General features: G+C 52.7%; 1 protein-coding gene across 4 annotated transcripts; it reads left to right on the top strand.

Moving 5' to 3' along the window:
* The first annotated feature begins 100 nt into the window (after nt 1-100).
* ESPL1 (extra spindle pole bodies like 1, separase) lies at nt 101-21,537 on the top strand. 4 transcript variants are annotated; one of them, XM_081249592.1, is made up of 31 exons: nt 101-183; nt 608-700; nt 879-1,937; nt 2,222-2,326; nt 2,485-2,605; nt 4,806-4,942; nt 6,313-6,506; nt 6,813-7,052; nt 7,276-7,420; nt 7,529-7,667; nt 7,861-8,000; nt 8,946-9,080; nt 10,154-10,273; nt 10,768-10,939; nt 11,341-11,469; nt 11,849-12,005; nt 12,932-13,041; nt 14,149-15,137; nt 15,579-15,933; nt 16,132-16,293; nt 16,665-16,878; nt 16,980-17,170; nt 18,064-18,191; nt 18,316-18,438; nt 19,337-19,492; nt 19,601-19,771; nt 19,897-20,001; nt 20,185-20,300; nt 20,462-20,545; nt 20,714-20,878; nt 21,177-21,537. In XM_081249592.1, the coding sequence occupies exons 2-31, from the start codon at nt 620-622 to the stop codon at nt 21,376-21,378; spliced, it is 6,345 nt and encodes a 2,114-aa protein (XP_081105718.1). In that variant the 5' UTR covers nt 101-183; nt 608-619; the 3' UTR covers nt 21,379-21,537. The 4 variants fall into 4 exon arrangements, with proteins under 4 accessions (XP_081105718.1, XP_081105719.1, XP_081105717.1 ...); XM_081249593.1 differs by lacking the exon at nt 101-183 and adding an exon at nt 190-366 and having other exon boundaries at nt 6,870-7,052; XM_081249591.1 differs by lacking the exon at nt 101-183 and adding an exon at nt 190-366.
* The last annotated feature ends 713 nt before the right edge of the window (nt 21,538-22,250 follow it).

Genomic DNA, 22,250 nt, shown 5'->3' with positions numbered 1-22,250 from the left:
CCCACCGGCCGGCGTCACGTGAAGACGCAGCGCGGCGAGTAAACTACAACTCCCAGAGCGCCTCGCGGCCCGCCGGCGGTACGTAGCTCTCGCTGACTGGTCGCTGGGGATATTTGAAAGGAGGGGCTGGCGCGGAAAACGAAGGTTACATTTTGGATCCTTGCGGAGTACTCAGTCTAGTGGGTAAGTCCTGCCCCTGGGAAGAAGAACGGTCTCTGGGACCGGAAGGCCTGGAGGTACTCGTGAACGTGTATGTATGCGCCGAGGTGAATGGGGCTCCAGCGCTGACTGGAGGAAGAGGCCGGGCGTCTCTACGAGGGACCCGGGACGTCCTGGTGGTGCTGAAGAGCTCGGTGGAGGCCTCCGGTGTGGGGCGTTGGTTGTTGGGACGGGTAGTGAGGCTGGGGATAGGCTGGGAGGAAGGAATAGCAGAAGCGTCGGTTTATAACGGGAGCCCGGCGTCTTGGCATGCATGTTTTTCCGATAGGATTTGTGATGGGATTTTTGGCCCCCCCGCCTTCCGCGGCCTTCAAGCCCTTCTCCCGCCCTTCATTTAGCTCCTTTACAAATCTTCTCCGCCTTCCCTAATCCGTTTTCTTTCCCCTAGTCCCGCGGCGCCATGAGGAGCTTCAAAGGAGTCAACTTTGAGACTCTACTAAGAAGTCCAAAGGAGGCTGAAGAGCTGCTGCCTGACTTGAAGGTGGGAGTGCTGTCTGGCTGTGGATACACCTGGCTTACCAAGCTGAGCTGTTTTGTTTTTTGACTTATTTGAAGAGACAGATTAGTAGGAGATCCACTCTTGAGCAATCTCGTTTCTAGTTCCTTTCCCTATCTTTTTTTTCTCCTTTGGTAGCCTCATTCACATCTTATCCTCCTAGGAGTTCCTGTCCAAGCTTCCAGCTGATTCTCCCAGCTGCCGATCTGATGCCGAGAGGAGGCAAGCTTGTGATGCCATCCTGAGGGCTTGCAACCAGCAGCTGACTGTCAAGCTGGCTTGCCCTAGGCACCTGGGGAGCCTGCTGGAGCTGGCAGAGGTGGCTTGCGATGGCTACTTGATGTCTACACCCCGGCGCCCACCCCTCTACCTGGAACGAATTCTCTTCATCTTTCTGCGGAACACTGCTGCACAGGGAATCCCAGAGGCCACACTCCGAGTCGCTCAGCCCCTCCATACCTGCTTGGTGCAGTGTTCTCGACAAGCTGCTCCCCAGGACTATGAGGCTGTGGCTCGGGGCAGCTTTTCTCTGCTTTGGAAGGGAGCAGAAGCCCTGGTGGAGCGTCAAGCTGCACTGTCAGCTCGGCTAAAGGCCTTGAGCTTTCTAGTACTCTTGGAGGATGAAAGTACCCCTTGTGAGGTTCCCCACTTTGCTTCTCCCACAGCCTGTCGAGTGGTAGCTGCCAATCAGCTATTTGAAGGCAGTGGGCATGGTCTGAATGAAGCAGATGCTGATTTCCTAGATGACCTGCTCTCCAGGCATGTGATCAGAGCTTTGGTGGGAGAGGGAGGAGGCTCTCCTGGTCCTCTTTCCCCGCAGAGGGCCCTCTGTCTCTTGGAGCTCACCCTGGAACACTGCCGTCGCCTCTGCTGGGGCCACCGCCACGCCAGAGCCACCAGGGCAGTGGAGAAGGCCTACGATTACCTGAAAAACACCAGTCTGGCCCCCAGCCTCCAGCTTTGCCAGCTGGCAGTTGAACTGCTGCAGGTTGGCGAGGGAGGACCCCAGGCAGTGGCCAAGCTTCTGATCAAGGCATCAGCTGTCCTGAAAAACAGCATGGAGGCACCGTCACCCGCACTGCGGGCATTGTGTGACAGCTGCCAGTTCTTCCTTTCAGTCCTGGAGCGAGGCACCAAGGGGCACTATGGACCTGATGCCATTCTGGGACTCTTTGCTTTTCTTGGCAGCTACTGTTGCCTCATCCGGCAGCTGCAGGCTGGTGTGAGTTAAGGACCTAGAGGTAGGGTGGGAATGTGGTTCTGTGGACTCTCCATCGGGCTAGGGTCTTTGGTGAGATCTGGAAGCCCTGGCTCCCGCCTTGGTAAGCTGCTCTCTGGACCATGCCTACCAGCCAGCAAGCAGCCTAGTATATGCTGAGAGGGCAGTGGCCCATCCTGATGTCCTTCTTCCTACTCCCCGGGCTGTCTCAGCTCTCCAGGGCTCTGGGCCAGTCTTCAGCTTGGAGCTCCCTGTCCCTCAAACCAAGCTTCCCCTTCCTTCCTCAGGTCTGTGGGGACTCCTCCAAGCAACTGCAGGCTTTGGTTCAGATGCACTTTCAGGGACTTCACCTCTACACTACGGTGGTTTATGACTTTGCCCAAGGCTGTCAGGTACCATCTGGAATCAAAAAACCTGGACAGGTCCTAGGGTCTGGAGTTGCTTGACTGCCCTCAGTAGAGCTTTGGGGTTGCTTTGGCTTTGGGCATGAGGTGGGGTGGACATCACCTTAGACCTATTATGTTTCCTCTCACTTTTTTTGTCCCTTCAGGAAGGCGATTTGGCTGACCTGGCCCAGCTAGCGGAAAGTTGCAAATCTACTGTTGTCTGGATGATGGAGGCCTTACAGGGCCTGTCAGGCCGAGAGCTGACTGACTACCTGGGGAGGACTGGTTAGTGCCCTAGGGCCCAGATACAGGGTTCTTGGGAGGGTCATCGCTTGTTAGGCAGGCACGTAGCACTAGCTGGATAGTTCTGTGGGGCCCCCCTATGGCTTAGGGAGGCAGTGAGAAAGATATTTATAAGGATCTCTGTATTTAACAGCAAGAGAGAAGTGATGAGGCTCATTTATCATAGCAGATGTGAATTTTTTTCTCATTGACTTTGAAATCTGACTTGGTATTCGTTGCATGAAAATGTAGAACATTTATAACTTAAATTTTTTAAAACCAGGTAGAACATTCACATGATTCAAAATTCAAATTGCACAAAAGGGCATACAGCGAAAAGTCCCTCTGCTGTGCCTAATCCTAGTCACCCAAGTCCCACTCTGCAGAGGCAGCTAATATGGTCAATTTCTTATGTATCCCTCTAGAGATATACTGTGTATATCTACTATATGTATATATACTATGTATATGTATGTATTAACCAACAGGCATATATATTTCTCCCCACCCTTTTTATTGAAATATACATACAGGAAAATACTAAGATCATAAGCAGACAGCTTGATGGATTTTTACAAAGTGTGCATGGTTTGTAACCAACGTCTAGGTCAAGTAACAGAGCATGACATAGACCCCTGAAAAAACCCCTCTTTGTGCCCCCTTCTGGTCCCCACACCCCAACAGTAACCACTAACTCTCCTAACAGCATCAATTAGTTTTTTTTTTTTTTTTTTTTTTTTTTTTTTGCGGTACGCGGGCCTCTCACTGCCGTGGCCTCTCCCGTTGCGGAGCACAGGCTCCGGACGCGCAGGCCCAGCGGCCATCGCTCACGGGCCCAGCTGCTCCGCGGCATGTGGGATCCTCCCGGACCAGGGCACGAACCCGTGTCCCCTGCATCGGCAGGCGGACTCTCAACCACTGCGCCACCAGGGAAGCCCGCATCAATTAGTTTTACCTGTCTTGTATTTCATAATAAATTTCCCCCTCAGTTTTACAAAAAGCATAGCCCTTTAGTTTGAATTATATAAACCTAATGAATTCAGTCACTAGAAGGTTTTGGAGAGTTTTTCATATTCGTATTTTCAGTTTGAACCTGGCCACAGAGGTGAAAATGTCATCAGGAGTCACAAAAATTAATAGTGTGGAAATTCTTCCCACAGAGTATTGAAGACCTGCTTTATTTTCTCCCAGCCATCTACATCAATAGCCAAGAAGCTGCCTAAACTAGAATTTAGGAAAATTATATTCATTCAGTGAATATTTATTGAGTACCTACTATGTGCTAAGCACTGTTCTGAGTACTTAGATATGTCAGTAAATAAAACAAAGATCTCTGCTCTCATGGAGCCACATTCTGGTTGGGGGAGAAAGATCATAAACAGTAGAATAATTGAAGTACAACATGTTAGAAAGTGATCAGAAATATGGAGGGAAAGGAAAAGTAGAGCAGGATAAGAAAGGGAGTTAGGAGGTCAGGGTAGGTGAGGGGGTGCAAATTACCATTTAAACAGGTGGTCAGGGACTTACCTGGCGGTCCAGTGGTTGGAACTCCACGCTTCCAATGCAGGGGGTGCGGGTTCAAATCCCTGGTTCGGGAACTAAGATCCCACATGCCACGTGGCCAAAAAAAAAAAAAAAAAAAGTGGTCAGGGTAGGCCTCTTGGAGAGGGTGACATGAGCACAGCCTGGAGGGTGTGAGGGAATTGACCATGTGGAAACCTGGGAGAGGACGTCCCCTGGCAGAGGAAACAGCCAGTGTCAAGGCCCTACAGCAGGAGAGGGGCTGGCGTGTTCAAGGACTAGCAGGGAGGCTAGCGTGGCTTCAGTGGAATGAGGGAAGGAGAGGGAAGTAAAGGATAGGCCAAAGTGTTTCCCCCAAAATGCTGACCTTTGGAGCAAGACGAAGACAGAGACTGGCATGTGAGGAGAGACGGGCCCTGTGTGGGAATGAGGACTTGGCTCTTGTAAAACAAGTGCAGAGAGGCTGGCTGGTGTGGGGTTGCCTTCCTGGAATGGAGGGCATGGGCTGACTTGGAGCATGAAGGGGAGAACTGTCCCGTTCTCACTCCCTAGCGATGGGGGTTCCTGGCTGATCTGGGGACTGCTGAGCTGACCACAGGTTTAGCATCTCTCTGCTGCCCCTCCGACAGCAGAGGGCAGTGGAACCATTCCTGCGGTCAGCTGTCCTCTCTCTCCCCTGCAGCCTCTTACACCAGTAACCTGGCCTACAACTTCTATAGTCACAAGCTTTATGCCGAGGCCTGTGCCATCTCCGAGCCCCTCTGTCAGCACCTGGGCTTGGCAAAGCCAGACACCTATCCTGAGGTGCCTCCTGAGAAGGTATGAGGGCCGGAGGGAGGTTATACTGAAGGGAGGAGGGGGCTCAAGTAGCATGAAAGGGCCTGGCCAGGACCCTGCCTTGGAGTAGAGAGTTAGGAGCTGCATGTTGGCAGCAGTACCTGGGGCAGTGTTTCCCAGACCTCACCTGTACTGTTATTTACTTAATTTTTTTGATTGATTCACTTTTGTAAATTTTTTTAATCTCACCACGCCTTCATATTTACTTTTTTTTTTTGACTCACTTTTTACATTTAGCCTTGTCCTGGGCCAGTGGTTTTCAACCTGGCTAGACATTAGAATCACCTGAGTGAACTAAAAAAAAAAAATTCTAAAGCCTGTCCTAAGCTAATTGCTTCAGAATCTCTGGCACTGGAGCCCAGGCATCTGGATATTTTTTTTAAAGTTCCTCTATGTGGTCCTTTGGGCAACCAGAGTGAGAACCACTGTTATAAAGCAAGAATACCCCTGAAATGATGGGTTGGCAAGACGGGTCATAGAGGGCCCTGGGTTTCATTTGATGAGCCTCTCGATTTAAGTGGAGGCCTGGTATCGGATTGGTATCTTGGGCTTCTCGGCATCACTGTGGTGAATAAACAGAAGGAAAGGACAAAACCAGGCACCCAGGTGGCTCTAGCAGCCCAGGCAGGAAAGGGTGGGCGTCTGAACTGAAACAGCTTCCCAAGGGATGGAAAGAGGTGGGTGAGTGCAAGAAGTCAAGGATTAACCTGGAAAGTGACTGGTGTGAGGGAGGGAGAAGGAAAAGGCCAAGATGGTCTCGCCTTTCCAACTCAGGAGAAGGTGGTGATTTGCTGAGAAGGGTCAGGAAGGGCTTCCCTGGTGGCGCAGTGGTTGAGAGTCTGCCTGCTAATGCAGGGGACACGGGTGTGAGCCCCGGTCTGGGAAGATCCCACATGCCGCGGAGCAACTGGGCCCATGAGCCACAACTACTGAGCCTGCGCATCTGGAGCCTGTGCTCCGCAACAAGAGAGGCCGCGATAGTGAGAGGCCCGCGCACCGCGATGAAGAGTGGCCCCCGCTTGCCGCAACTAGAGAAAGCCCTTGCACAGAAACGAAGACCCAACACAGCAAAAATTAATTAATTAATTAATTAATTAACTCCTACCCCCAACATCTTCTAACAAAAAAAAAAAGAATGGTCAGGAGAAGGAGCAGGTTTGCAGGGGTGTGGGGGACGGATATATGGGTGGGATGGGTCGAAGCCTCAGGTTGAGAACACCCAGATATTTAGTTCTTAGGTGTCTGTGGGGCGGGGTTGGGGGCAGGAGGACCCTGAGCACACACATCCTCCCCCATGGTACAGACTCCTTGCTTCCTCTCTCCAGTTTGGTCTGTTTTCTTCCTCTGGTCAGTTGCACAGATGCTTCCGGCTGCACGTAGAGAGTTTGAAGAAACTGGGTAAACAGGCCCAGGGCTGCAAGATGGTGACTTTGTGGCTGGCAGCCCTGCAGCCCTGTGGCCCCAAACACATGACTGAGCCAGTCACCTTCTGGGTCCGGGTCAAGATGGATGCAGCCAGAGCCGGAGACAAGGAGCTACAGCTGAAGTGAGTTGGTGGGGAGGGGGACAACCATTTTTATCCCCTGGATAGGGCTGCTTTTGGCACTCATGGTCACATTCATCCTCATGTCTGAAAAAGGCACTGTTTCCTCCATTCATCATTATTGACTGAGTGCCAACTGTGTGCGCCAGCCACTGTGCTGGGTAGTGGGGGGACAGCGGTGACAGGCAATTGTTCTTGCTTTCACCACCGGAAACTGAGCTCTCAGCAAGCTGAGGCGGGGACTCCTTGGCCTGGGGCAGAGGCGCCATGCTTCATGGGCTCCCCAGTGCTGAGCCTGCCCTCTCTCAGGACGCTGCGAGACAGCCTGAGTGGCTGGGACCCAGAGACTCTGGCCCTCCTGCTCAGGGAGGAGCTGCGGACCTACAAGGCGGTGCGGGCCAACACGGGGCAGGAACGTTTCAATGTCATCTGCGACCTGCTGGAGCTGAGCCCCGAGGAAACACCGGCCGGAGCCTGGGCCCGAGCCACCCACCTGGTGGAACTGGCTCAGGTGCTCTGCTATCACGACTTTGCCCGGCAGACCGACTGGTGAGGAGGAAGGCCTGGGAAGGCCACCCTTGCTTCTTGCCCTGGCTCCTCTCACCCTTCCTGGAGCCCGTTTCCCTCTCCACGGCCCTGAGCACTCCCTTTAGTTTGTGGTCATGGGAACTCAATTCAAAGGATGAGGCCAGCTGTGCTGCAGAAGGCCCTTCCCAGGACAGCGTGGCAGGTACTCACAGTAGCCTGGCTTAAGTGCGTCTTCTCCCTATAGCTCTGCCTTGGATGCCCTCCGGGAAGCCCTGCAGCTTCTGGAGTCTGTGAGGCCCGAGGCCCAGGCCAAGGATCGGCTTCTGGATGATAAAGCACAGGCCCTGCTGTGGCTCTACATCTGTACCCTGGAGGCCAAAATGCAGGAGGTGAGCATGGTTGCTGTGGGGTTGAGCAGGACTGGATACAGGGTTTATTTTCCCTGGACCCCAGTAAACTCGTGACAACCCTGTTTTCACCCTGATCGCCCCATCCAGGGTACTGAGCGGGATCGGAGGGCCCAGGCCCCGAGTAACCTGGAGGAGTTTGAAGTCAATGACCTGAACTATGAAGATAAACTCCAGGAAGATCGTTTCCTATACAGTAACATTGCCTTCAACCTGGCTGCAGATGCTGGTGAGGGCCATGAACGTAGTGTGGTGGGATAGGGCCTCCTCTGTGGCTTCCTACGGGTACCCCAGGTGTGAGGGAGGCTGCCCTGTGGAGTGGAAGGTGGGCACAAGGGCAGAGGCTGTTATGGGGAAGAGGACCACATTTCCCCAGATGCCCACACTGAGAGAATGGTTGGTTCCTTTCTTCTGACTTACAGCTCAGTCCACATGCCTGGACCAAGCCCTGGCCCTGTGGAAGGAGGTGCTTACAAAGGGGCAGGCCCCCGCTGTGCGGTGTCTGCAGCAGACAGCAGCCTCCCTGCAGATCCTAGCGGCCCTCTATCAGCTGGTGGCAAAGGTAACGGGGCAGGGCATTGACACGGGCCAGAAACCCAGCTCCTTCACCTTCTTTGGCCTGTGTCCCTGCTGAGAAGTCATGTCATCCAGTGTGGGCTCTGTCACCAAGCTCCCTGAGTTAAATCCAGGCTCCAGCGTTTACTAGTACATGGCCTTAAGCAAGCTGCTTAACCTTCCAAGCCCATTTCCTTATTTCTAAAATGAGGGTAATAATAATACTAACTCATAGCCTTGTTAGCATTCAGTGAGATAATGCATGAAAGATGGCATGGGTAAACGGAATACTCAAACGTTAGCCATAATTATTAGTAATTATCAGATAATTTGAGACCTGTATACTCAGAAAAAATACATAAATGCCTACAGATACAATTTTACATTTTTACGTGCAATGTCAGGTTTCAAGGACTCCCTGAAGCCCTTCCCTGGACCCCATATTAGGAACCTCTGAAAAAGGACGTTGCACATAGAGTATCTTTGTTACTGTGGGCATTGGGTCATATTCCTAGCAGGAGGAGCCTGGGAAGCTGCCTGAGCCCTAGATTTGAGTCTTGGCTCTACCACATACGTGTTATGTGAACTTAGACAAGCAGCTTAACATATGTTAACCTATTAGTTTCCTCATCTAAAATTAGGATTAGAGTTGCTATGAAAATAAAGTGAGCTGGCACAGTGCCTGGCACATAGCAAACGCTCAGGAAATCCCGGCTATTGAAGACAACTGGCGTGTGGGCTTTAAAACAAGTGAGGGGGTAGGAGGGTTTGCAGACGCCCTCGCTGCTCTCCTCTCCGGCTCCCTGAGGATGGCCAGTGGTTGCTCTGTCTGGGTGGCCACATTCCAGCCAGGCCCTCAGGTCAGACCAAGGTCCCAGAGGGCTGGAGAGGAGGGGCTAGAAATGAAGGCTTGAGCGCGAGCTGGGTAAATGTGCTGCTCCTGGCCTCCCAGCCCCTGCAAGCTCTGGAGGTCCTCCTGCTCATACGGATCGTCTCCCAGAGACTGGAGGACCACGCAAAGGCAGCCGGATCCTCCTGCCACGTCACCCAGCTCCTCCTGACACTCGGCTGTCCCAGCTACGCCCAGGTGAGTGCCCAGCCGCGCTAGCCTGGGGCTGCAGGGGGACCTGGCTTCGGTGACCCAGCTCTCCTCTGAGAAGGTAGGCTACTGAAGGAGTGGCTTCTCTGCCTTCTGCGCCACACTTGGCTGAAGGATGGTAAAGTGTGGAGTGGTTGGGATGCAGCTGGGGGAGAGGAGGCATCTTTCTCTGTCTCACTGCCAAACCAACCGTTCATTCAGTCTTACCTAGTCTGCACTGGCAATCCGCCGCTAATCCTGGGTTTCCCAGCCATTTCTGTTGTCCCAGTTGATGCTTCTTGTTCACTTAGGGCTGTTATAAAGTGTCCTAACTGGTCTCCTGGCCTCCAGTTCCTCCCTTTTCCACTCCGGCTACTAGCGGGATCAAGTTAGGCACAGATGTGATCTTATGTCTTTCCTGCTTAAAGGATTACATGGGCTTCCCCGCTACCTGAGGGATACTGTCCAGATCCTTTACTCTGGATTGCACGCCTTCTATATTCTGGTTCACTCTTTGTCTTGCCGCTCCACACCATGAACTTTATGTTAATCTGTACCACTTACTTTATATTCCTCATACGTACCCCTCTGTCTTTGGTTGTGGTAGACCCTCCACCCTAAATGCACCCTCGCCCCAACTTTTTTTTCCTTCAGCAAACCCATACTTTCTTTTCAAGGCCTAGCTCTATTGTCTCCTCCTTCATAAAGCATTTTATATGTCCCCTTCTTCAAGGGCAAAATCAACCGCTTTCCCTGGGTCCCCAACCACTAATGGCATTGTATCATGATTACGTAGGTATGCCCACGCCCCACCCCCGCACTGCAAGCTGTTGGATGGAAGGGCCTGCTTACTGTTTATCCAGCTTTGTCTCTCTAGCTTAGTGGTTAATGGAAAGGTACTAAATGAGCATTTTAGTGAGTGAGAGAATAACTCCTACGTAGACTATAATATTTGAAATAATTTAATATTTAATTAGACAAGGTCAACATTTTGCTTGCGAATGCTCTAATCCGCTTTAATTTGAAGAGTCTGGCTGCCTCTCCTCACCAGCATGCTCACGCACCCCCGATTGCTTCCTCAGTTGTACCTGGAAGAGGCAGAATCAAGTCTGAAGCTTCTGGATCGCACCACAGATACCTGCCTGCTCCTCTCCCTGACCTGTGACCTCCTGCGAAGTCGACTCCACTGTGCTTGCCAGAAGGTGCTTCTCACTTTCTTGATCTCCGAAGGTCTTGGGTATGGGAAGGATTTTAGGATTCTCCAGATAATCTGTCTGGCTCCTGAGGCTTCCCTGGAGCTGGGGAGAATATCGTGGCCCCGAGGAGCAGAACCATCTCGCCTTGCCATCTCCCGTGGATCGTCCACCTGTGCTTCTCTAGGAGCCATTCCATCCTTTTCGTTCTTTTCCAGCTCCCTCTGGGGCAAGGGGGAAAGTCTGTCCCGTGACTAGAAACTGGGATGACACTGGCGCCCTGGACTGGAAATCCAGTGGGATCCAAAAGACTGGGCTTTCTTACACACTAGCTATGTGACTTGGCTGAGTCTTAAGCCCTTTCAGGCTCTAGTTTTCTCTCCAGCTTTTATCATCTGAAAAGCAGGGGGTTGGGCTACGTGATCTATAGGGGCACCTTGAGCTCTTAATTGCTGATCCTACCTCACTCACTGCTCTCCTCCGCCCCTTCCCCCTCCCCCCAGGTGGCTGAGGGTGCCTCTCTGCTGCTGTCTGTGCTTCAGGACCCTGCCCTCCAGAGGTCATCCAAGGCCTGGTACCTGCTACGTGTCCAGGCCTTGCAGCTTGTGGCAGTTTACCTTAGCCTCTCATCAGACAGCCTCTCAGCCGCCCTGTGGGAGCAACTCTGTGCCCAAGGTGAAAGAAGAGGGTGGATGGGCCTCCTTGTGTGGTTTGTGGTGTCTGTCCACTGTCAGCTCTTCTCTGCCCTCGTCCCCTCTGCTGTCCAGCTGCGTGGATGAGCCTACCTAGAAGCTGCCCAGAGCAGGCCTGGGATAGCACATGAGTTTCAGTTTGCTTGCTGACTCTAATTGACTGCTTAGTGACTGCCCTGAACACTTCACTGACAGGGATTCTGAGACTCCACGTAGCCTCAGGGGAGAGAGTTCTGTGATTGATTAGCTCTGTCTGCCTTAAGCGTGGAGGGAGAGGGTGAGAGCATGCTTTGCATTTGCTTTCTTACTATTTGAAGGTGGTGGAAGTTCTGGCCACATCAGCTCCCTTCTTGTCCCTCCCACCTTCCCCCTACACTTGCACAGGCTGGCAGACACCTGAGATAGCGCTCATCGACGCCCATAAGCTCCTCCGAAGCATCATCCTCCTGCTCATGGGCAGCGATGTGCTCTCGGTTCAAAAAACAGCTGTGGAGACACCATTTCTGGACTATGGTAAGTCTGAGGAGGAGAGCTAACATGGGAAGGAACAGGCTAGATGGGGGGGCTGACAGTTTTTTTTGTTTTTTGTTTTGTTTGTTTGTTTTTGTTTCTTTGCGGTACGTGGGCCTCTCACTGTTGTGGCCTCTCCCGTTGCGGAGCACAGGCTCCGGACGCGCAGGCTCAGCGGCCATGGCTCACGGGCCCAGCCGCTCCGCGGCATGTGGGATCTTCCCGGACCGGGGCACGAACCCGTGTCCCCTGCATCGGCAGGCGGACTCTCAACCACTGTGCTACCAGGGGAGCCCGGGGCTGGCAGTTTTGTCTGCAGAGGATCCAGGCTACAGGTCCTGGTTCCACATGATGATGGTCCCGTCTCTCTCCTTTGCTACAGGTGAAAATCTGGTACAAAAATGGCAGGTTCTTACTGAGGTGCTAAGCTGCTCAGAGAAGCTGGTCTCCCGCCTGGTCCACCTGGGTAGTGTGAGCGAAGCCAAAGCCTTTTGCTTGGAGGCCCTGAAACTTACAACAAAGCTGCAGATACCGCGCCAGTGAGTACAGGGCCCAAGAGGATGCCGATTCCCCAACCTGAGCGCCTATGACCTTGACCGTGGGTTCCCAAACTATTCCACAGATTAACATGTTACATTTGGACGGGTTGGTGGAAGAATGCATTCCATGGCAAACAAGTGGGAAATGCTGAGTTAATCAAGATTAGATGTTTTCATTTCCTATAGGACTTACCATGTCCTCCAGTACATGTGTTAACACATTATCAATCTCCATGTGTAACAATGTGTTAATGTGTTAACACATTATCAGTCTCCAGAGGGAGATCTAGTATACAGTGTTTCCCTAAATCTCTTTGCCCGGAGGATCCTTTTGGTGAGGAGTGCGGTCTGGGAAATCCTGTCCTCAGGCACAAGGGTGAGTTGGTTTGAGAGATGAGTGTAGAGGGTTTTCGTCAGGGAGTGCCTGAAGTCAGCCTTAGGAATTAAAGGCCTTCTGGATGCTGGAAAAGACTGTGGTGGCTCTGCCTGGGAAAGGGGCAGGAAGAAAGACTCTCTAGGAGGGCTTCCTTGGTGGCGCAGTGGTTAAGAATCTGCCTGCCACTGCAAGGGACATGGGTTTGAGCCCTGGTCCAGGAAGATCCCACATGCCACGGAGCGACTAAGCCCGTGCTCCACAACCACTGAGCCTGTGCTCTAGAGCCCGCAAGCCACAGCTACTGCAGCCCGCGTGCCTAGAGCCCGTGCTCCGCAACAAGAGAAGCCATGACAATGAGAAGCCCGGGCACTGCAACGAAGAGTAGCCCCCACTCGCCACAACTAGAGAAAGCCGGTGCACAGCAACAAAGACCCAACACAGCCAAAAATACAAACAAACAAATAAATAAATAAATTTATTTTTTTTTAAAATGACTCTCCAGGAAAACAAAGTATTCCATTAATGGGTCGTCATCTTCTTTCCCAACCAGGTGTGCCCTGTTCCTGGTGCTGAAGGGGGAGCTGGAGCTGACGCGCAATGACATTGACCTCTGTCAGTCGGACCTACAGCAGGTTCTGTTCTTGCTCGAGTCTTGCACAGGTGAGCAGCCAAGCCCCTATGCCCGTGGGCGGCGGTGAGAGTGATGCACGCACTGCAACACAGCTTTACATGTCAAGGTTAGGTTCTCTTCTAAATCAGACTTACTTCTGTCCCAGGGCAAAGCTCCCTTCACTTCAGTCAGACCACTGGTGTCCCTCCTTCAGATGGGCTGCCCAGGACTAACCTTACCTGCTTCTAGTTTTCAGTGCTAATATATATGTATATATATACACATACACACACACACACACACATATGTATATATGTATATGTGTGTATATATATGTATAGACACACATGTATAGACACATACATACATATATATATATATATGTTTTTTTGTTTTTCTGTTTTTGTTTTTGTTTTTGTTTTTGCCTGTGCCGTGCAGCTTGCGGGATCTTAGTTCCTGGAGCAGGGATTGAACCCGGGCCTGTGCAGTGAAAGCACTGAGTCCTAACCACTGGACTGCCAGGGAATTCCCAGCACTAATATATTTTAATTTAAATAAAATTGAATATTCAGTGCCTTAGGTACTCACCACACTTCCTGTGTTCAGTAGCCACACGTGTGGCTACTGTATGGGGCAGCACAAATGTAGCATCCTCAGAAGGGTTTAAGCTAATAAAATAAAATATTGTACTTATGGTGCTTTTTTTTTTTCCTTATCAACCACTTTTACCTGTAGTATTTCATTGGACCCACACAAAACCCTGGAAAGTTGAGTGGGAACGTAGAGTTTTTTCATTTGTAAACTCAGAAAATTGAGAAATTCAATGTTTGAGGCCAGGATCACGGGCCTAGTCAGGGGCCAGAGACAGGATTAAGACTTGGGCCTCTGGGTGCCGGCCTTCTGGCCTGAGCCATGCAGCCTTCTGAGCTGCAGATATGGGGGCTCTGTGGGCTGTGCTGATGCATTGTTAGAAGGGGAGAAAATGTTAGGATTTTATCGAAAAAATAGTAAGGATGCTAATATTTAGTATGTTAGTACAGTAATATATATGAACAGTTAGTAAGTAAATAACATAGGTCATTGGCCGCTGAGGTAGCTCAGGACACACTGGTATCATTTCTCCCAGTTTTGTAATTCTTCTTCCACTCTTTCCTCAGAGTTTGTTGGACTAGCGCAACACCCAGACTCTGTGAAGAAGGTCCACTTGCAGAAGGGGAAGCAGCGGGCCTGGGTGCCCCATCCTCCAGAGCTTCCAGAGGAAGAGCTTGTTCTAAGAGGCCCTGCCCTGGAGCTGGTGGCCACCGTGGCCAAGGAGCCTGGCCCTGTAGCACCTTCTACTAACTCCTCCCCAATCCTGAAGACAAAGCCCCAGCCCAGCCCTGGCTTCCTGACCCATTTGCCCACTTGTGACTGCTCGCTCTGTGCCAGCCCCGTCCTCTCAGCAGTCTGTCTGCGCTGGGTGTTGATCACAGCGGGGGCGAGGCTGGCCATGGGCCATAAGGCCCAGGGCCTGGATCTGCTGCAGGTTGTGCTGAAGTGTTGCCCCGCAGCCAGTGAGCGCCTCACCCAAGCTCTACAAGCTTCCCTGAATCACAAAGCACCCCCCTCTCCTGTCCTGGGCCTCTTCGATGAGATCTCGGCTCAGGCATACGCACAGCTGGCACTGGAGGGGCTGAGCCAGCCGTCAAACAAGAGCCTGGGGAAGATCCTGGAGTCGGGGCTAAAGTTTGTGGCGGCTCGGATACCCCACCTGGAGCCCTGGCAAGCCAACCTGCTCTTGGTTCAGGCCCTTGCAAAGCTGGCTAGCCTCAGCTGCTGCACTCCCCGACTTTTTGCGAGCTCCTGGGGCTGGCAGCCACCATCAGTAAAGACCCCTGCAGGCTCAGAACACTCTAAGCCTTGGAGCCACAAACACTGTGGACGAAGACGCCAGCAAGAGGTCTCTGCTACCCTGCCGCTCTCAAATACCTCTCTGAAAGGTCTGGAAGGTGGAGGACCACCCTGTACACCTAAGCCCCCAGGCCGGGTCAGGCAGGGGGGCCCTCGTGTCCCCTTCACCGTGTTTGAGGAAGCCCTCCTTACAAAGAGCAAGCCTGAGGTTCCCAAGGCCCCCAGGGTACAACAGAGGGTCCAGACACGCCTCAAGGTGAGATGGGACTGTGGCTAGGTGGTACTGGTGTTGAGTGGGGGTGATCCTGGAGAAGAGTTCTGCAGAGCAGGTGTCTCTGGAATAGCTTCCTAGGGCTGGGGGCCGGGGGGGAACCTTAAGCTCTCCTGTTACTGCAGGACCCCTACATCTTCCACAGCAAGACCTAGTTCAAGTCCATCTTTGTTTCAGACAGAAGGGACTTTTCTTCACTCTATACGGTTCCTTTCCCTTTTCATCCTTCCTCCCTATCTTCTGTTTCTTCCTCCTCTCCCTCTTTCCACACCCCAGAGTTACTGCCCCTGATTGAGTGTGGCCTAATACCTGGGAGGTTGATTCTTAAATCTTCCCCAAGGGCCTCTGTGATGGCGCCTCCACAGCGCCACCTGCTGGCGAACAATGTCTTGTCATTTGGCCCTTCTCCCTTTCCCACCATCCTAGGTGAACTTCAGTGATGACAGTGACCTGGAAGACCCTGTCTCAGTTGGGGCACAGCTTGCAGAGGGACCCAAGGGACGGGGCACTGCTTCCCGGGGCTGGGGCCGGGGCCGGGGCCGGGGCCGGGCCAGGAAGGGCTCGAGCGTGAAGACAAACACGGCGGCTGCCCCAGGCAGTGCCCCTGGGCACCCTGGCCTCAGTGGCAGAAGCCGGAGAGTCAAGAAGCTGGCATCAGGACACTGTGAGGAGCTGGGCCCCGAGGTGATGAGGACGATCCTTGAGGAGGAACTGACTGACAAGCAGATGGAAATGAGCTTTGAGATCCTCAGGGGCTCTGATGGGGAAGACTCAGCCTCAGGTGTGATGGCAAGGGTGGAAGATAGAGGTCCATGTTTTTTCGGGGTTGCCCTGGGGCCAAAACATGAGAAATAACTGGTGCCAAAGATGGAACAGGAAGAAAGTTCTTTTGCTGGCTCTGGGACCAGACCCTAGAAGGGAGAGCAAAGGGGATGGCAGGAAGAGGGAACTCTACAGGAGAGTCGTGTTGTCTGCCCAGGTGGGAAGACCCCAGCTCCAGGGCTCGATTCAGCCATAGGAGAATGTGAGGTGTTGAGACGGGATGCCAGCAAAGAGGAGCTGCCTGTCCGGGGCCCAGACAAGGAGAGAGACAAGGATCTTGGTCCTCGGCTCCGACTCCCCTCGGCCCCCGTAGCCGTCAGTAAGTACGCTGACCACAAAGGTGTGATCACTTGATCCCAGTGCCTTTCCATGCTGTCCTTGGTTCTGGTTTTGGGCCATCTGGATCTGGTAGGCTTTGAACCTGGGTTTGTATCCCAGCACTCTTTGTCTACTAGCTGAACTCTAGTCACTCCACCTCTCTGAACTTCAGTTTACTTAACTGTAAGGTGGAATTTGGGGAGGATGGAGAGAGTTGATGCGTGTAAACTGCGTAGCTCCCCACTTGGCACACTGCCCTTCATAAATGGTAGCTGCTGTTTTCCACGTGGGAGAGTAGATAGACACTCATTCTTGGAAAGTTCCTATCAGTTAGGAAGTCGGGGATTCATCGGTGTCTTGACCTTCCTCTAGGTCTCTCTATCCTGGATTCCATCTGTGACTCACTAAGCATTGCTTTCCGTGGGGTCAGTCACTGCCCTCCTAGTGGGCTCTACGCTCACCTCTGCCGCCTCCTGGCCTTGTGCCTGGGCCACCGGCATCCCTACGCCACTGCCTGCCTTGTCACCGAGTCTGTCTCCATCACCTGTCGCCACCAGCTGCTCATCCACCTCCACAGGCAGCTCAGGTGAGTGCCCACCATCCCTAAGGCTTGTGCTGGGACAGACTGGGAGGAGTGGTCCAGACTTTGAAGGAGGCAGAACTCACCCCCTCTTGTGTTGCCTGCAGCAAGGCCCAGAAGTGCCGAGGATCGCTTGAAATAGCAGACCAGCTGCAGGGGCTGAACCTCCAGGAGAGGCCTGGAGACATACCCCTGGCCCGCATCCAGCGCCTCTTTTCCTTCAGAGCGTCGGGATCTGGCCACTTCCCCCAGCCTGAGGAGGAGAGTTTCCAGGAGCGCCTGGCTCTGATCCCCAGTGGTATGGCGGCAGGCATCAGTGCCTCTGCTGTTCTTTTATTCATCTTCTTAGGGAAGAGTTGGGTGAAGGAGTTTAAGGCATTAGTTAGTTCACACACAGACTTATGATCCTTATGGAAGGCCGTGTCATACTTTTCCATTGATTAGACATTTTGTAACTCTCACCAAACAGACATACCTTAAATCTAGAAGTCTTTCTTTTTTTTAAATTTAAATTTATTTATTTATCTATTTATTTATCTATTTATTTATTTATGGCTGTGTTGGGTCTTCGTTTCTGTGCGGGGGCTTTCTCCAGTTGCGGCGAGCGGGGGCCCCTCTTCATCGCGGTGCGCGGGCCTCTCACTGTCGCGGCCTCTCCCGTTGTGGAGCACAGGCTCCAGACGCGCAGGCTCAGTAGTTGTGGCTCACAGGCTTAGTTGCTCCGCGGCAGGTGGGATCTTCCCAGACCAGGGCTCGAACCCGTGTCCTCTGCATTGGCAGGCAGATTCCTAACCACTGCGCCACGGGGAAGCCCCTCTTTTTTTTTTTTAATCTCAATTTGAGTTACCAGCAAATTCAGTGTCTTTCTTACTTTAGGGGTAAGTAGTTTCCGGTGTCCAGGGTCTTCCTGTGCTAACACGAAACATGTTCACGGATGATTTGAGTGCCTCACTGTATGTGGGGAGTGGTGGGGGGCAGCGGTTGTTAGTTTCTGTAGGGACACAAATAAATACAAAACATGGTCTCTGTCTACAGTGAGCTGTTAGGGTAGGGAGAGCACCTTTGAACTCCAGTGGCCAGGGAAGTCTTCTAGGAGTTGTCCTGAGTGATGGACAGGGATTGCATGCAGAAGACAGGGAAAGGAATTCTTTGTAACAGCTGAAATAACTCTGGGCATGTCCTGTGTGTCAGGGGTGACCGTGTGTGTGCTGGCCCTGGCCACCCTCCAGCCTGGAACCATGGGTGACACCCTCCTGCTGACCCGGCTGGAAAAAGACAATCCCCCAGTCACTGTGCAGATCCCCACTGCCCAGAACAAGGTAGGTTTTCTGGGCCGGGGAGCAAAGTTGGGCTGGGGCAGGCTTCTGGTCAGGCTGTGGCTGGGGGATGGAGAGATGGTGGTCACGTGGACAAGCAGAACTCTTACAACCCCATCTCCCTCAGCTTTCTGTGAGTTCAGCCCTGAAAGAGTTTGATGCCATCCAGAAGGAACAGAAAGAGAACAGCAGCTGTACTGACAAGCGGGAATGGTGGACGGGGCGGCTGGAACTGGACCGTAGGATGGAGGTGTGTGTCCCCAGCGTGGGGTGGGATCCGGCCTGCCCTAGGAATATCTTCTCTCTCAGGGGTCCCAGGTTCTTGCTGAGCCACCTCAAGTCCTTTCTGGAAGTGTAGGCCTAAATAAAAAATTATGTCACTTGGGAAGCACTTTAAACAAGAGTCTGAGATTGGAAGGGGTTATGGCAATAGAATGTTTAAAGATAAGTACAAAAAAAGAAGTTAAGCCCAAGTATCAGCCTCCCGACCACAGCTTTCATTTCATTTCCTGGCTTTAGCTTTTGCCCACCTGTTCATATTTGTCAAAACGTAGTGATTTATTACAAATCATCTTTTTTTTTAAAGATAAATATATATATTATTTTTTATTTTTTATTTTTTTGGCTGTGTTGGGTCTTCATTGCTGCATGCGGGCTTTCTCTAGTTGCTGCAAGCAGGGGCTACTCTTTGTTGTGCTGCGCGGGCTTCTCGTTGCAGTGGCTTCTCTTGTTGCGAAGCATGGGCTCTAGGCGCGCGGGCTTTAGTAGTTGTGGCACGCGGGCTCAGTAGTTTCGGCTCGCGGGCTCTGGAGCGCAGGCTCAGTAGTTGTGGCACACGGGCTTAGTTGCTCTGCAGCATGTGGGATCTTCCCGGACCAGGGCTCGAACCCGTGTCCCCTGCATTGGCAGGCAGGTTCTTAACCACTGCGCCACCAGGGAAGTCCCCCTGCAAATCGTCTTATCTATACTCCCCCAGAGTCTCAACAAATGAAAAATGTTTCTCGCTTCTTGCCTTTTATGACTGGCAGTAGGATAAGTAAGGCACATCCACTTATTGGAAGACCCATTTCCTTGTCTCCAAAATGTCGGTGCCTGTGGGGAAAGAAACTCAGCTTCCTCTCTGACTGACAGATCTGTTCTGCATTCAGGTTCTCACCACTTCCCTAGAGAAATATGTGCTGGGCTGCTGGCGGGGACTGTTGCTGCCATCCAGTGAGGACCCCGGCCCTGCCCAGGAGGCCTCCCGTCTACAAGAATTGCTGCAGGAATGTGGCTGGAAGTATCCCGACCCCACTCTGCTGAAAGTGAGTTGAGCAATCAGGGAAGGGGAAGAAGGTAGCCTTAACTTTCCCACCTGCCACTGAGGGTGGAGATGGGAGCTATGGTACTCCATGACCACTGTTCCCCCGCAGATCATGCTCAGCGGTGCCAGTACCCTCACCCCACAGGACGTTCAAGCCCTGTCTTATGGGCTGTGCCCAGCCCTGCCAGAACGAGCCCAAGAGCTCCTGAGTGAGGCAGTGGAGCGTCTACAGGGTCAGACGGTACCAAGCAGTGGGCATCTTGTCTTGGTGCTGGACAAGGTAAGGAGCCAGGGGCCGGAGGGGCAGCGCCTGGTGGGCAGTGGATAGCTACTCGCCGCCATGCCCCTTCTGACTCCTGTGTACCCCTGGCTCAGGACAGTAACCTCTGAGTGCTCTTTGCCCAGGACCTACAGAAGCTCCCGTGGGAGAGCATGCCCAGCCTCCGGGCCCTGCCTGTCACTCGGCTGCCCTCCTTCCGATTCCTACTCAGCTACTCCATCATCAAAGAGGTGCGGGGCTCAGGGAGTGGGGACTGGGGGTGATGGGTGATAGGGCAAGAAAAGGTAGAGAAACCTGGGAAGAGAAGGAGGAGGTCTTAGGAGTGGATCAGCTGTGGAAAGGGGCTTGGGGTTTGTGGGAGCTTGGGCCTTGGGGCCCGACCAGGATCCTGATCCCCACTGTCTCCCCCTCAGTCCGGGGCCTCGTCGGTGCTGAGCCAAGGGGTGGATCCTCGCAGTACCTTCTACGTCCTGAATCCCCACAATAACCTGTCAAGCACAGAGGAGCAATTCCGAGCCCATTTTAGCAGGTCAGCGGGAGGAGAGTAAGAAGCGGGGTGGGGAAGGGTAGCACAACACAGGGGCAAATGTCCTTTTCTCCAGAATCAAATGTCGCAGCCCACGTCCTCCCTAGTGTTCCTTCTGCCCTCTCTGCCCCATAACCCTTCTTATGCCTACCTTTTCCCTGTAGTGAAGCTGGCTGGAAAGGAGTGGTCGGGGAGGTGCCGAGCCCGGAACAGGTGCAGGCGGCCCTGGCGGAGCATGACTTGTACATGTGAGTGCTCAGGGCAGGGAGGTGGGGAGAGGGACAGTCCCACAGGGTGGGTATCATCACGGTTTGCTCTGGGGCTTTGGAGCCCCTGACTGGCTCAGGACACCTCTGGAGACACAGCAGAGGCCTGGCCCTGCTAGGTCAGGCTCATCTCGCCTCCTTCTGCCTCAGCTATGCAGGGCATGGGGCCGGTGCCCGCTTCCTGGATGGGCAGGCTGTCCTGCGGCTGAACTGCCGGGCGGTGGCCCTGCTGTTTGGCTGCAGCAGTGCAGCCCTGGCTGTGCACGGAAACCTGGAGGGGGCTGGCATCGTGCTCAAGTATATCATGGCTGGCTGGTGAGTCTTGAGGGGCAAAGTCCATCCTAGGTCCCCATCCCAAGTGCTTTCCCAGGTCTGAACCCTAAATTCTTCCTCTTTTGTGCCCCACCGCCTTCCTCCCACCCTACTTCCCTGGCATACCTGGGCCCTTGACCCTTTGCCATCCTCTATCCTCCTCCTGGAACTCTGGGTCAAGGGACTTCCTCATTGGCTTAATCCCCCTCAACTTACCACCACCACCACCACCACCAGTCATGTTTTCCTAGGTGTTCTGTTTTAGACCCTTACTTTGTATTTCTTCCTTCTCTTTTCCCAGCCCCCTGTTTCTAGGCAACCTCTGGGATGTAACTGACCGTGACATTGACCGCTACACAGAGGCTTTGCTGCAGGGCTGGCTTGGAGCAGGCCCAGGAGCCCCACTTCTGTACTATGTCAGCCAGGCCCGCCAGGCTCCCCGACTCAAGTATCTTATTGGGGCTGCACCTGTAGCCTATGGCTTGCCTGTCTCCCTGAAGTGACCCCTTGGAGCTCTCCTGTTGCTGATAGAAGGCATGTGACTGTTCTACCTCCAAACTTAGATTTGGCCCTTACGATAAATATTTTAAATGATTTTCCCCAGTGTTTTATGTGAAACATTTCCTTTTAATTTTTAATATAATAAAGATACATCACTTAAACCCTGTTTTGTGTAGTTCCTCTGAGAACATTTGAAGATAAGACTATTGCCGGCTTCCTACTGTGTGGTACTATAAATAGATAAGAATAGCTTGCAGGAAGGAGTTCAAGTCTGAGAGTGTTGGGAAGAAAGGCAAAACCAACAGACAAAGCTGGGCCTGTCTTGGCCTCAGCAGACAAAGCTGAAGAAGAGAGGGGCATCAGAATGCTCTAAGTGGGGACAAAGGCCCAAGGAAAGGTAGAGATAGATCCATTGAGAGTGTCTTGGCCAGGTACCCTCACGTCTATCCTGTCTTCCTGCCCTCAGGTATCCTGGGAGTGACACAAGTTTAATGCCTCAGTTGCTTTGCCCCCCTCCTAAGTGGATATTATAGGCTGCTGTCCTTTCCCCACAAACAGCTGTTACACGTGTTAGTGCCATGCACTTTAGCAGCAGATTCTGGGGGGTTCTGATGCTGATGTACGGTTTTTCTCTCTCCAACTAGATTAAGTTCAGAAGTACGTATCTTAACACTCTTATGTATCCCTCACTTCTAGCACATGGTAAAACACTGCACTGATTAATAAACCCACTGCTGTACTTTTTCGCTGATAACGGGCCGCCTTTGTGTTCTCTCCACCGCCGGACTCCCGCTTCATCTGCCCAAAGCATTCCTTTCACAGTGCTACTCCCCCCCGCCCAACTCGGAGAACTTCACAGGCTTCCTCCTTGCCC

This window comes from Mesoplodon bidens (assembly GCF_964165515.1).
Source record: "Mesoplodon bidens genome assembly, chromosome: 11".
Classification (NCBI taxonomy): domain Eukaryota; kingdom Metazoa; phylum Chordata; class Mammalia; order Artiodactyla; family Ziphiidae; genus Mesoplodon; species Mesoplodon bidens.
Note: the sequence above shows the minus strand (reverse complement) of the source record. Positions and strands in the feature narration are given on the sequence as shown.